The 13,957-nt window shown below is 36.6% G+C and overlaps 1 protein-coding gene across 1 annotated transcript; it reads right to left on the bottom strand.

Moving 5' to 3' along the window:
* Positions 1-5,161: 5,161 nt before the first annotated feature.
* Positions 5,162-13,911, bottom strand: LOC133835329 (protein YIPF5). Its single transcript, XM_062265338.1, has 6 exons — positions 13,708-13,911; positions 13,422-13,639; positions 13,318-13,352; positions 11,173-11,283; positions 10,825-11,009; positions 5,162-5,707 (listed from the first exon to the last, which is right to left on the bottom strand). Exons 1-6 carry the CDS (start codon positions 13,800-13,802, stop codon positions 5,545-5,547), a joined length of 807 nt encoding a protein of 268 aa, XP_062121322.1. The 5' UTR covers positions 13,803-13,911; the 3' UTR covers positions 5,162-5,544.
* Positions 13,912-13,957: the final 46 nt, after the last annotated feature.

Below are 13,957 nucleotides of genomic sequence, written 5' to 3'. Positions count from 1 at the left end.
TCCTTGCCCTCATCACATCACACATCCTCTGAAACCACCCATTTAATACAGGACAGCGCGTTGTAGCCTCTCTCGTACATCAACCGCACTTGTGGTCTGTCGACTTTGGCGCTCATCATAACTTGCATACCCTGTGAAAGCACAAAAAGCGTTGGGAGTTTGAAAACTCTTTAGTTATGCAAGGAAAAACTTTTGATAAAAGAGTTATCGAAACTATCGATAGAAGAGTTATCGAAATTATCGATAGTAGTACTATCGAATCCAGATTAGCGACAAACTATCGCTAGATAAGTTACCAATTTTACCGCTACTGTCCATTAAAAATAATCAAACAAGCTCTCAAACTATCGTTAAGAGAGTTATTGAAACGATAGTACTATCGATAAACAAAAGAAAAATATCGATATGTGTTAACGATTATATAGCTACTACTATCAAGGTAATCAAAGAAATGTTTTCTGAAGAGTTATCGAAACAATGAATAGAACAATCGACACTCACTTATGATACTATCGAAATCTCAGTTTTTATTTTATATTTATTAGTGATAACGAAGCTAATAACCAAGCGAGCTTTCATCACAATTCTAACAATTCTCTTGTAGACAAACTATTTAAAAAATTCCAATGCACTTTACAAAAAAAAATCAATTGATTATGATAAAAATATTTGGCATGCATAAAGCATTATTTATTTATTTTTTCTTTGCTAAAAAAAAAATCCATAATTAAATAGTGATAAGCATTTTACTGATTACAAATTGTTTGTGTATATTAAAAATGTAGGAGTGCCTGGGTATTGAAAGTAATAAATAAATGATAGCAACAAAACTCATTAATAAAAAAATGAGTGTTATCTGTCTTTCACTTTTCACCAAATAAAATGTTAACATTTCTTTTTACAGCTATCTTTTGTTTACATAATTGCAATTTCAATGGAAAGTGTAAGGTTCAAATTCAGTAAGAATTAAAAATGTGATAAATGACGAAAGAAATAAATAAATCTTGGTTTATGAAAGTCTTCTTTTTATATTTTTTGTTGACGTTCATTCATTCATTTATTCAGTTATAAATACGTACTTTAGTCTGCTTTATCTCTGACTGTTGCTCTTACAATTTCAAGCTGTTTTTGTTCAAGTCTTTCACTCTTTTCCTCTCCTATTCTACTACTGGTCTCTCTCAAATGGCAATTCATAAGTTTCGCATTGGAAGCAAGCTGCTTTCTTAACTATTTAAATCTTGTTTCTTACAAATAAGAAAAGCATCATTTGGAGCTTCGTGAAATGTATGCTCAGATCTTATTAATAGAATTTTCTGAATGATGTCAAAAGCAAACTTTGAAGTTGAGCTAAATTGGAGCTGGAACAAGGCCCAAGTAATATTAATATTATGAATATACATTTTGCTATGCTTTTTTTAATTTATTCTTTTGCATAGCACGTATTTAAAAGTCGATCATGTTTCGCCCACTGCTTTCTCACTTGTTTTACGTATTTATTTATTTATTTATTCACATTCACGTTTGCCTGATTAGCTTGACACTGAATCGCTATAATAACTACTTTCTATATAACCTTCTGCAAGTTTCAAGGTAAATTTTAAGTGGTCTTTTCGAGTGCTCGGCATGAATCTTGTTACAGCTTGTTATAAACCACCTTTTTACACTCTTCAGCGAAAGCAACACACAACCACACACACACACACACTTGTACACTTTCCTATAGAGCCTCACTTTTATGTCAGACACCGTTTTCAATGGGGTTTTCTCCCTTCGACTACTTAATGCGCTTTTAAGCGCGCTAATTAAAAATGTGGCAATTGCACGTTGCGTTTTTCCTATTACACAGCAAAGGCTCTGCTCCTCCCTTTTTACTCCTCCTCGACGCCTCTCCTCTGCCTCATCTCTCATGTCATTTATCCATAATGGCGTCAGGTTTTCCATTGCAAAATGGTGAAGGCGGAGACTGCGTAATTAACGCTTTCACTTTTGCCTCAGACGCAGCTGCTCCACCTACTCCTTCCCCTCTCCCTGCTCTCCCTCTTCTCACCGACAGGTACTCGGCAGCAGCTTTCGGTGGCTTCGGCGCTGCTTTACTTATAGTATATTGCATATATTTATATATTAAAATGCAGCGAACAGTCGAGCGTAAGCTGCGAAAAGAGCTAAAAATGTAATAACTCTTGTTGTGGCCACGCCCCAAATCCGGATGCTAACGCACCTCGAATAGAAGAGAGAGGGAGTTGGGGATGCGGAAACGCTCCTTTTTTTTGCCTGCGTTTATTTTGTTGTTAAGCTGCTTTTGTCCGCAGGTGTTACTATTGTTGGTTTAACGCTCTGCATTGAGCTTCGGCTTCGGCTTTGGCTTTGGCTTTGGATGGGCTTGGGCATTATGGCATACAATTTTATTTTATTTTTTTCGCCAAGTCCAAGCTGCTTATTAATTCAAAATTGAGCGTCGCTAATAAGCTTACCCGCCTCGCTATCAAAAAAGAAATCCCAACCAGTTTTGCCTGCTTTTTCCATTCGCTTTTCCTTTCTCTTATTCGCTCTTTCTTTATATGCTCTTGCCGCCTTAATTGTGCGCTAATTCTAATTATCAGCAACACATTCGAGATGCAGACTCCACTTTCCCTTCATCTCTCCCTCTCTCTCTCTCTCTCACACTCTCTCGTTACCATCTTCCATTTCACCAACGGCGGCTAACGAGTGTTTATTAATGCTGCTAATGGCGAGCTGCTGCCTTTGATGACGTCTCCTCATCCTCCTCCTTCTTCTCCGTCACCTCTGCCGATCTCCTCTTTATGCGCCTCCTCCTCCTCCTTTTCCTCATCGCTTACAAAATACGCGCGCGCTACGCAATTAGCACACAAATATTTCCGCATGTATTTCGTTCTTTTTATATTTCTGGTACCCATTTAAAAAGTACCGAAAAAAAGGGTATTATAAACTGGAGCAAGTGTTGGCTGACGAATGCCACACAAATGTATATACAAAAATGTTGGGAAAAAGTTAAATATGTCATTCATTATGTTTTTACAAAATAACTTCATTTACATTACAATATTTCAATAGCAACGATACAATTCATCAGTGCTAGTCAAAAACGGCATAAGTTCAAATTATTTTAAATGGTGTTCACTCTTATGAAACTTAGAGGCAACACATAAAACTTAAGTCTATTAATATATTAATTATTTTCATAAACACAAAGAATATATATTCAAGTAAATGTTCAACAGTATAAAGAAGAAAGCCAAAGTTGCTTTAGAATGCATACTATGGAATTTACGATTAAATATAATAATAACAAGTAATAAATTTTTAAGTTTTTACTATACTATGTATATATATATATACCATATTTTATCACTATGAAACTATATTTTTTTTACTATAAAACTTCGCAAATATGAAAAAGGTCATTCTCATTTTACAGGCAATCTCCTGTGTCGAGCAGATTTGTTTTTACACACACTCTCAAATATTTTTTTCTGCCTCTCAAGCGACCATAAAAATGCTCCAACCGAATTGTAGTAATTACAACAATTTGCATAAGCGGGCAACGTGCAGGCACAAGAGGCCAAGTGTGAGGGAGAGGGAGAGGGGTGGGAAGTGAGAGGGCAGCAAACGGAAATCAAAAAGCGCAAAGCACAAAAGTATGCTACGCATTTTGCAATTTATTCATGCAGACAAGGAGCGACGACAACAGCAACAGCAACAGCAACGGCAACGGGCAGTGAGAGCGACCCAAAAATAAAAAAATGCCGCTAATTATGTAATATGAAAATGTGACGACGACATCGTCAAGGACAAGGACACGAGTCCGGAGCGCAGACTAAGCTGGAATTATTTGCATATGGTAAGCAGAGATCTGAAGCAGACAGGACCCTTTCTTGTATTGTAAAATACCCTGGAATAAAAACTTGGGGCTGCATTTTGAAATGTAAAGACAATAAAGAATTGTTTTGCCAGATTCATGAAATCCCTAAGGATAGAATAGCCAACAGTTGTGTGAACAAAAAGTACTTTCCGGTGATCAACATTTACATTTAAATATGCATAAACATAGTGGAACATTTCCGGTATTTTTACTACAGGGTAGCGATAAGTCATGCATGTTTAACCAGCATTTTTACTTATTTGCCTCTTTTCTTTTTGGTCATTAACTAATTCAATTAACACTCTGCATACTTCAACATAAATGTGTGTGTATACGAGTCCATGAGAGGGACAAGTTAAGAGCTCTTTTGATACCCTGTAATCAATAATAAAGAAGGTTGACTTACCGCTGCAGAAATGTGTGCACACAGATCGTTTGTCCAGTTATTATATATACATATTATATATAGTAAAACAAATAAAAGAAACATAGATAGACTGTTGTACTATTCTTTAAATGTGAAAAGTTGCATGCAACAGAGTAAAATAACGAAAGTCAAGTAAATTATACTTAGAATTGCATAAATCGAAATCATATAACTTATCCAATCCTGAAATGGTTTATAAAATTGCTAAAGATCGTAAAAAATATCGAGTTTCTGTGGAGCCGCTAAAATTTTCGGGCGGAATCAATTCCGCCACCGATTTCTGGTACCCCTGAATATGTAATATGTTTTGAAAGTTATTAGCAACTGAAAAGATGTTATATATAATTCATTGGAAAAACTGCTATTTCTGTTAATTTAATAATAATTATACAATTTAATTATTGTTTAAAAAGACATTGTAAATAAAAGAAAAGAAAATAAAAAATATATATTTGTATTTGAATATCACAGTAAATATTGTTTCAACTTAATCTGTGAAAGAAGATATCCACACCTACATACCTTTCCATCACCCACTTGCAGGGCATTTCGCAATGAAGTTAAAAAATGTATTGGAAAATAAATTCATCATATGAACATCGTTAATGGAGAATCAGCTCTTATTGAACCACTTACAGGGTGCAATGTAATGTAAACATAATGCCACATAAACCAGCGACAAAAAAAAAAACGCAGAGCACAGGAAACGGAAACGCTTGCATAAAATTGCAATACGTGTTTATAGACATATGTATACAGAGTATGTGTATAGTTAAATATATGTACAGTTTTATTTATATATACATAGTTATTCCATCGATATTTACATTGGGCTGACAAAGTGAAAAACGCAATTTCAATTTGTTAACATTTTTATTTTTTCTTTGCTCAATCAAATTTATTACACGGCACCGAGGCTGAAAAACATATGAAAAACAAATTTGCAATCGGCGCTTATTTTCTTAAAATATTATCGTGTCTCTGGCAAACTGGTTGTGTGTGTGTTCGTTTGTGTGTGTGCAAGTCGTTGTGTGAGTGTGTGTGTGTGCAGGACAATTAAAATCATGCCACAATATTGCAGTACACACAGAGAAATACAATACAAAGAGGGGGGAGAGAGTGAGAGAGAGAGATACGGATATCTGGAGCCAGAGATAGACACACACACTCATACACAGAGCCAGTTGCCAGTCGATAAACGTGGTTGCCAGGGGCAGGCGGCAGGCGGCAGACGAGTCTAGTAAATGGTAATCAACGCAAATCCTCCATAGAGCACCGCACATGGATAGGCAATCAGCAGCTGTTGATGGTCCATGGAGAATGCCGTGGCGAATAGTTTCGATGCCGATATGGCGCACCACAGTATGGCGATGCCGCTCACAATTAGGCCGAGTGTGCCCCTAGATAACGCGATGGGGGGGAGAAAAAAAGCAGATAGAACAAAAATATACAACAACACAATTAGAAAGAGAGCGCACAGTTGAGTTGAGATGAGCAAGAGATGAACGAGAGAGAAGTGCAAAGTAAAGCAACGCCGCACTCAAAATCAATAAACAATGCATATGCATGAGTTGATGGGAAAGAGTATACGGCTGACTGAGTGTTTGCCATAAAAAATTGCACATGACTCTCTCGCTATCTCTTAGTATGAGTATGAGTATGAGTGTGTGTATTTTGTGAATGAATAAACAGTGCAAACAAAGACAGCAGGCGATGTGCAAAGGATGTGCAAACATAGTCCAACTAGAAAGCATCAAGTGCAACCTAGAGGCAGAGACAGAGACAGAGAGAGAACGAAAGACAAAGACTAAGACATAGAGAGACATAGAGAGAGAGAGAGAGAGAGAGAGAGAGCGAGAGAATGGAAATTGAAATATGCATCGGAGCTTATTGAGGGCTTAAAAAGATGAGAACGCAGCCTAAGCTCAATATGCGACAAAAACTGATTCCAAGTTTGTAACTATGATATTTTAATCGTTTCATCGCTAGCTAAACCTTATTACACAACATCGAGAAAAGAATAAAAAGGCAACATACTTTTCAAGGCACTTGGTTTAGTTCAAGTTTATGATACAGAATTCTCATTTGAAAATCTGAAATCTGTTTGGATTATGCTACGAGTCAGGAGTTTAATACCTATTAAATCATATACTACATAATACAAAGAAATCTATTAAATCTTATCTTATCTTGTCTTGTCTTGTATAATACATAGAAATTAATACAAAACATTTGATGAGGCAGGAGAAATTAAATCATAATTTTCATGCAATTTAAATTCAACTCACGCAGATGACACATAATTATCATTACGGTTATTGGGGCAACATATTTGAACCATTAAAATGCATTCGAATTAAAGGCACAACAGCTTTTGGGATATTAAAGCGCACTGCAATTAAATATATCATAGTATTTTTAAATACTGAATTATTACTCAAAAAGCTAACATACAAAATGAATCGTCTTTTTGATTTCCAAAATATTATAATTAAACAACCACAAGGTGACATTAAATAGTATATCAAATATATGTCAGTAAAACCTTAAAAATAAATGTCCATTTAAATATAGTATATAGTATTTTTTATACTGAATTATTACACATATTGCACTTAATCGAAAAAGCTAGCATAGAAAATAAATCGTCGTTTTGATTTCCAAAAAATGATAATTAAACAACCACAAAGTGACATTAAATAGTATATGAAATATATCTCAGTAAAACCTTAAAGCCTTAGCACCTAAGGAATTTCTAATTAATTTAAGAGAAGCACATCTACGTCAAACAATTTAAAGTCATTGTCCAGCTCGATTAATGATCTCCCAGCTAAACAGTAACTAAATTACAAAGAATTTTAATCAATTGTAATTAAGATTGATGTATACCTGATGATGAAAAAGCTGCACACACAATGTACACACAATCTATAAATAATTTTAAAACATTCAAAGTCGCCTAACAACAATCTTACACACACACACACATACATATGTACGTAGTGTGCACAATGCGGTTGCTAAGTTTAATGGATTGCCTTTTCTGTACAGAGAATTCTCTCTTTTTTTTTGTAGTTGTTTTCTGTTGTTTGTGGTCGAAGCGGATCAGCTGTCACCTGGTCCCAAAACGGTTGCCCAATTCGCTTTCATGTGCAGCCTGCTGACCTAACTGCCAAAGTTGACCCCCAACAAAAAGCTTTCCCTTTAAATTTCCCTGCTCCCCGTCTCTCCCCTCTCTCTATCGGTTTCTCTCCCACTCTCTGCTTCCCTCAATTGCTGTTGCTGTTGATTGTGTCAAGTGATTTCTGGCTTGGCTTAAACAGACTACCCAATGCTGCCTAAAACCAATCAAACCAATGCTGTGGGCGCACAGCCACGCCTCTTCCCCCACACCCACACATCAGTGCAAACACACACACACACACACAGACATACACTTGCAACTACACAACTGCTGTCTGTATAATTTTTGTGCACTTTTGCATCACCAAACAAACTCAATTAAAAAGTCTGTCTAAAAAAATCGCAAAAATATTTACTGTAAACTTGCCTGGCTACGGTCTGACTACTACTATATGAACATCGCACTGGCACATAGATATACACACACACATAAACACACACACACACACATGCAGAAACAAGCACAAAGTGCAGGCGTTTAAAACCAACAAATAAAAAATGCATGCAAACAGCCAACCAAATGGCAATTGGGCAGCTTCAACAGCAGTTGCACAAAAAAGGGAACTACAAAAAATACTATATGAACAGGCCGCAGAGGGGAAAGGGTGCTGCCGAGGGATGAGAGCGAGGGGGAGAAGAGGGGGCAGACAAAACGATGCTGGTGTCGAGTAAGCTACGGCAATAGTTGTTTTTCGTGCCAGCGCCAGTTGAAATTATGACGTGCCAGAGTTCTGGCCAAAAGGCTCGATAGAGTTGGACGTGCGGAGATTGTGGGCGACTACACGCCCTCTTCACCCTCTCTGCGTCCCCCGTTATACTCGACTCTTATACCCATTACCTATTGGAGTAGAAGGGTATTACAAATTAGTGGCATATAATGACATATTTTAGACGTAGGACTATGGCAATATACCAAATATACTCCTTAGTATATTTCAGTATTTTTGTGGTTTACTAGTTTTGTATACTTTAAGAATAATGCCACACTGTTGCGAAAATTTGTCGGTCTTTTTGTGGGAAGTTTTTTTTTTTTAGAATTTTCCTATTTCCCTTTCGCCCCTAAAATCTATACTTTACAGCTAAAGTCTTCAATTTGGGTATACATATTAATAACAATTATTTTGATTATTTCAGGAAATTTCGTTTCAATCGGATAGTAAAATAAACTTGATATATGTATATGTACATATAATAAAAGCTCAATACAGTTTAAACACCCTTAATGGTAATCTTTATTGAGCGTAGAGGCTCTTGCCGAACATTTTAGCTATGGCATTTGTAAATCTTCAGAAAATTATGCCTCTCTTGAGTAGACTAAAATCTTCTTCGGACAAACATGGATTAACGATCAGGAGAACCTTTTTTTTTCTTTTTAAATTTTGCAAGATAAAGTTTGTAATTTAATTTATTTGAACAGTCTCATTACAAAACTGCAATGTGAACGATCCAAGTTCTAAAAGTTGATTTAAAAGAGTTACGGGTATTTCCAAAGTTGAGCACTTTAGTCTATAGCTCCACTACTTGTTTTCTGTTTTAATTTTTTTTTTTTTTTGGCTGGTGCACGCAACATTTGCGTGATGCTCGGCAAAAGAATGAAGCAGCAGAGAGCAGCAAAATAAAACGTAGCGAACAAACTACCCAAACTACACACTCACACTCTCTCTCACACACACACACGTCCAGCAAGTGCTGAACACATATTTGAAAAGGAAAATACGTGGCCAACTGTGGGTATCCCATGCACCTCATCTCCACTCCCTTTCTCTTCACTTTTTAGTGTCTCCCATCATTTACTGTGTGGCCTTCTCTCGCTTCGCTCTGTCCAAAGTGGCGCGAAAATTAAACGGCACAACGTTTCGGCTCTTTTTTTTCCGCCACTGGACCCGGACACGGACATGGACAAACCGGAGACGCAAGCCGGAGTCGGAGTCAAAGCTGGACCCTTGGAGCACCGCTCGAAATTGTTGCCCCAGAGTACACTAAAAGCGCAAATTAAGTTGCCTATTTTTTATGCATCGTTGCAACGAAATTAAAAACCTATATGCCACACACAGTGTAGCGCACTCGCATGTAAGTGCTAGACATATAAAAATGTATATTTAAGTAAGATAAGCCAGAGCAGCGTCAACAGGAAACATAGAAGGGGCTTATTACTATCTACTCGTATATAACTAAAGAGTATTACACAGAGAACAATTGACACCTACTAATGATAAAGCAACTAAAGCTCAATGAAAAAACTGCATTTTTAAAGCCCAGCAAAGTTGCCACATCTGTGTGATGTGCAAGCAAAAAAAAAAAATCGCAACTGTATGGCAACCTCGAAACGTGATTGAAATGCGCCTGATTTGTAAACGTGATGGAAATGTTGAAACTCCCCAATGTTATGTATTGTATGCGAAGGAGTGCGGATAAAAAAATAACAACAGATGAAACTGTTTGGAATTCCAAATCCCGGAATCAGTTTCACAAGCAAATAAATAACACGCTCTTTAAAGCCATTACGAATTAAATACATATTTCAACATTATAACAAGTTTAAATGGAATTTTACACAAGTTGAAATGATATTTAACAGTTTCGCAGAAATCATTTAAATTACTCATGAGTGAAATTAAAGCAGTAAGAAATACTTGAAAAACTTTGACAAAAATCATAAGTGATTGTTTTCCATTAAGTATTGTTGGAAATTATATTATTTTGAAGCATTATATTGAACTATTTATGTTCCTTACAAATATAATAAAAATAAAATCAAAGCATTCAAATCTAGAAACCTAACCTGCTGTATATCTTAAGATAAATAAATATGTAATTTTCACATTTTTAATCTCACAAACTACAATCAAGGCACATAGCAAGCTTTAAGGAGCTTTTTTTCTGACACAAATTGAAGAACAACAAATTCTTTAGTGAACTCTACAAGATTCTAATCAATGCTTGGACACTTGGATTCAATTTGTCAACAATTGTTATAGTTGGGTTCGCAATCAAACTGAAAATAAGCAAGTCTAAACATCAAACAGAGAGCAAAGCGAAAAGAGACTGAGATAGAAAAGGAAATTCAATGAATGGAGAGAGAAAGAGAGAGAGAGGGTTAAGTAGTTGAACGTGCTGCAGTCGCAGCTGGACAGACTTAGGCAAAGTTTGTAATTACTGCTCCATACAATGCATTGGCAACTTTTCAATTAAAAACATAAATACAAATCGAGGGCATGGCGAGTGGGTGGGGTGGGCAATGAAAGAGTGGGCGAGTCGAGGCGAGGCGATGTTGATGTTGACTGTGGTTTGAAATGGCGTAAAAGCTAGCGAAGTTGTGTCAACAATTACTTACTGAATGGTGATTAAAATGTTGATGCCAGAAAGCACGACCATGGGCAACAGACAATAGCCGAGAACGGAGGCCACAGCGCCAAAGGTCACTTGAGAGCGAGTGACCATCATCGACAGCAGACAGTAGAAAAATATGCAGCCCATGACTCCAATGCCATAGATATACGAGAATGTAACTTTACCGCTCTGTGAAAGAGAATAGAGATGGTGGAAAAGATGTTACATACTGTTTGTATTTGTGTAATCCGCAAGCGTAAGAGTTAAATCACAAAAACAAAAAAAAAGAAAGGCGGAAGCATTATGCAATTAGAAAAAGTGGATAAGTTGTGTATTCCATATATGTACATACCAGGAGCAGAATGCCACCGAGTGCTAGACAAAAGACCAATGGGCCAGCCATGTCCGTATCCTGGAGTATTTGTTGGTCTGTGCCGCGCAAGGGATTAAGCACGGCTAAAGTCTGTGAGAAGCAAAAAAGAGAGAGAAAGAGAAAAACACACAACAGCAATGAGATTAAAATTATAACAACCGAGGGAGGAAGAGAATGGGTAGCGAGAGGAGTTTGAGGATCTACAACAACTACACAGCCATCATCATTCACAACCTGCGGCAGGACACGACACAATTCATTTGTTCGCTCAGCGGTCATAAAACTGAGCCACGAGTTTCTGCCACAATATTCCTACACTCACTCTCTCCCTTCCTTCCTCCTTCCTCCGTATGCGTGTTTTCACTCGCAGTACAATTTGAAAAATGGAAATTGATGATAAATGATATTGCTGACCAATGGGCAGCAACAGCAGCACGAATAGCAGGACACCAGAACAGCAGCCAACGTAGCTGTCAACATGTTTGACACACGAGAATTTAGACCAAGCCGGCCCAGAAATAAATGAAACAACACAGTCAGTCAGCATCACAACGAAACACAACGAAATAACCAAAAACAAAACAAAAACAATCGTCGATTACAGGCAACACATGTGCCCCCGTTGGGTTGTTGAATTGATCTCAAGCCAAACATAAAATCCTTTTCCGACTCAAACTCTTCAAATTTGTTTGCCTATTGTCAAAAGCACATTAATAACAAATGCCAACAAAGGAAATTCTATTATAAAATGGTGTAATCCACTTTTAAGAAAAAGATTAATTAATTGTACTTATAACATTTCAGGAAAGGAAATTCTATTATAAATTAATATCTGCCAGAAATTAACCACTCTTATTTTCCACAAAATCAAACTATCCTACCATCGATAGAGGCATAGAAATGTTTTCTTCTTTTTAATTTATGCATTTATGCTCAATTAAAAAAATAAGTATTAACAATTTCAGAAATGTGCGGGAAAACAAAAAATATGTATATAAAACCAATAAAAATAATTGCAGCACGTAGAAATTAAAACAATTATTTTACAAATGCAAAAATAATAATAAGATCTATGTACATATTTTCGCTTAAATCAGATTAAATTACTGGGCAAACAAAAAAACGCCAACGTGACACGATAAAAATATTATTTAACATTTAAGACCACTCGTGTGAGTAGAAAAAATATATGTTTTAATAATTATAAATTTATATAAACAGTTTTTAATTGGTTTTAATCCTGCAAACTAAGGTAGGCAACAGCTTAATTCGATTTGGTCACACTCTTCTATTTATTCTCCTGTTTTGTTGGGGGACTGAAGCAGGATTCGAATGCAGTACAATTTAATTAGTATTTCATTTAATTTTTATGATGGCACACAAACTCATTAACATTTTCATTTTTCAATTAACACAAACGTAATAAATTCCACAACAAGGGCAACAACTATAACAATAAAAACCAAAACAACAACATGAGAATACCGGAGAGAAATGAAGGGAAAAAATTACGCAAATTTTACAAAATGTACAAAAATACGAGAAAAGTTACATAGAGCGAGAGTGAGAAAAGTAGAAAGAGAGTGAGAGCAATGCGAAAGAAAAAGTTTAATTAAAAACACAAAAGTTGTTTTATTTATTTAAAACACACACAAAACGGCAAAAGGGCAATGAAAAAATATGTCTTCATTAACGACAAAACAACAAGTGCAACAATGCAAACGAGCAGAGAGAAAGTGGTGTCATAAAAATACAAAAAAAAAAAGATTGGAAATGCAAAATGGCGACCAGCAACAGCAGCATGCAATAAATACAAAGGGCGAAATGCAAAAACATTTAAATTTCAATTAAAACGCCAGCAGCAACAACAACGGCCAGCGGTTGAAAGTTGCACTGAGCCTAAAGTAAAGTGCACACTTCCCGTCTACCCTTTGACTTCCTCTCAACAACGCTACTGCCGCTGTGCACAGCAAATTAGAAAACAGAAGAAAACGGTAGATGGCGTAATTGCGAATGCAAATAAAAAGGAGAGGCAATCTCGAGGCGAGACCATCAAGAGGAGTTGCCACTTCATATAAATTGTGAGCTGTTGCCCTCAAGGGAAAGCAATTTGCTGCCACTTACCTTTTGGAAGATGTGATTTGGATTGATGCCCAGTTCTGGAACAACAACAGCATAGATTAGTCACATGTGTAAGACTGAGTGTATGTGTGCGTGTGTGAACTTACCTTCAAGCAGCGGTGGCTCATCATCAAATTCGTTGCCAGCGGCGCCGCTGCCGGCAGCGCCTGTTTGATTAAATGATTTATCCTGTCCATACGCATTGTCTGTGTATGCTGTGGGATCGTAAAAGCCGCCAAGCCCCTGATTTGGTGCGTTATTGTAGCCTGGTGCATCATAGTTTGGCGGCACCGAAGGCTGTGTGTTGTCAAAACTCTGGAAATTGCTGAAGCACAATTGGGGAAACGTAAACAAATTGGAATTTCTTGCGGTAAATTTTTTGTGTAGACTCACAGCTCTTGTCCAAACTCTGGCATATCAAAGTTGTAGCTCGAGTCGCCTGTTGGCCCGGAGGCATAGAAATCGTTGGGCCCACCAAACTGTGACATGTTTTAACACTTTAACACAATATATTTTTGTTTATAATATACAATTTATCTTTAAAATATAATGCAACACGTCAGCTGGGTGTCCGCAAGTCGGCGTGACCGAAAATTCTAATTTTGAAATATACTATTTAATATCAGGAAATAATTTAAACTGG

The sequence above is a fragment of the Drosophila sulfurigaster genome, chromosome 2L (genome assembly GCF_023558435.1).
Source record: "Drosophila sulfurigaster albostrigata strain 15112-1811.04 chromosome 2L, ASM2355843v2, whole genome shotgun sequence".
Lineage (NCBI taxonomy): Eukaryota > Metazoa > Arthropoda > Insecta > Diptera > Drosophilidae > Drosophila > Drosophila sulfurigaster.
This window is presented reverse-complemented; position numbering and strand designations above follow the sequence as displayed.

Bases quoted from the DNA above. Each gene is read 5' to 3' on its own strand.
- LOC133835329 (XM_062265338.1), bottom strand. From the start codon at position 13,802: ATGTCACAGTTTGGTGGGCCCAACGATTTCTATGCCTCCGGGCCAACA. The intron at 13,640-13,707 runs GTGAGTCTACAC...ATTGTGCTTCAG, and splicing joins CCAGAGTTTGGACAAGAGCT to CAATTTCCAGAGTTTTGACA. The intron at 11,284-13,317 runs GTAAGTGGCAGC...TGCTTCTCACAG, and splicing joins CAAATCACATCTTCCAAAAG to ACTTTAGCCGTGCTTAATCC.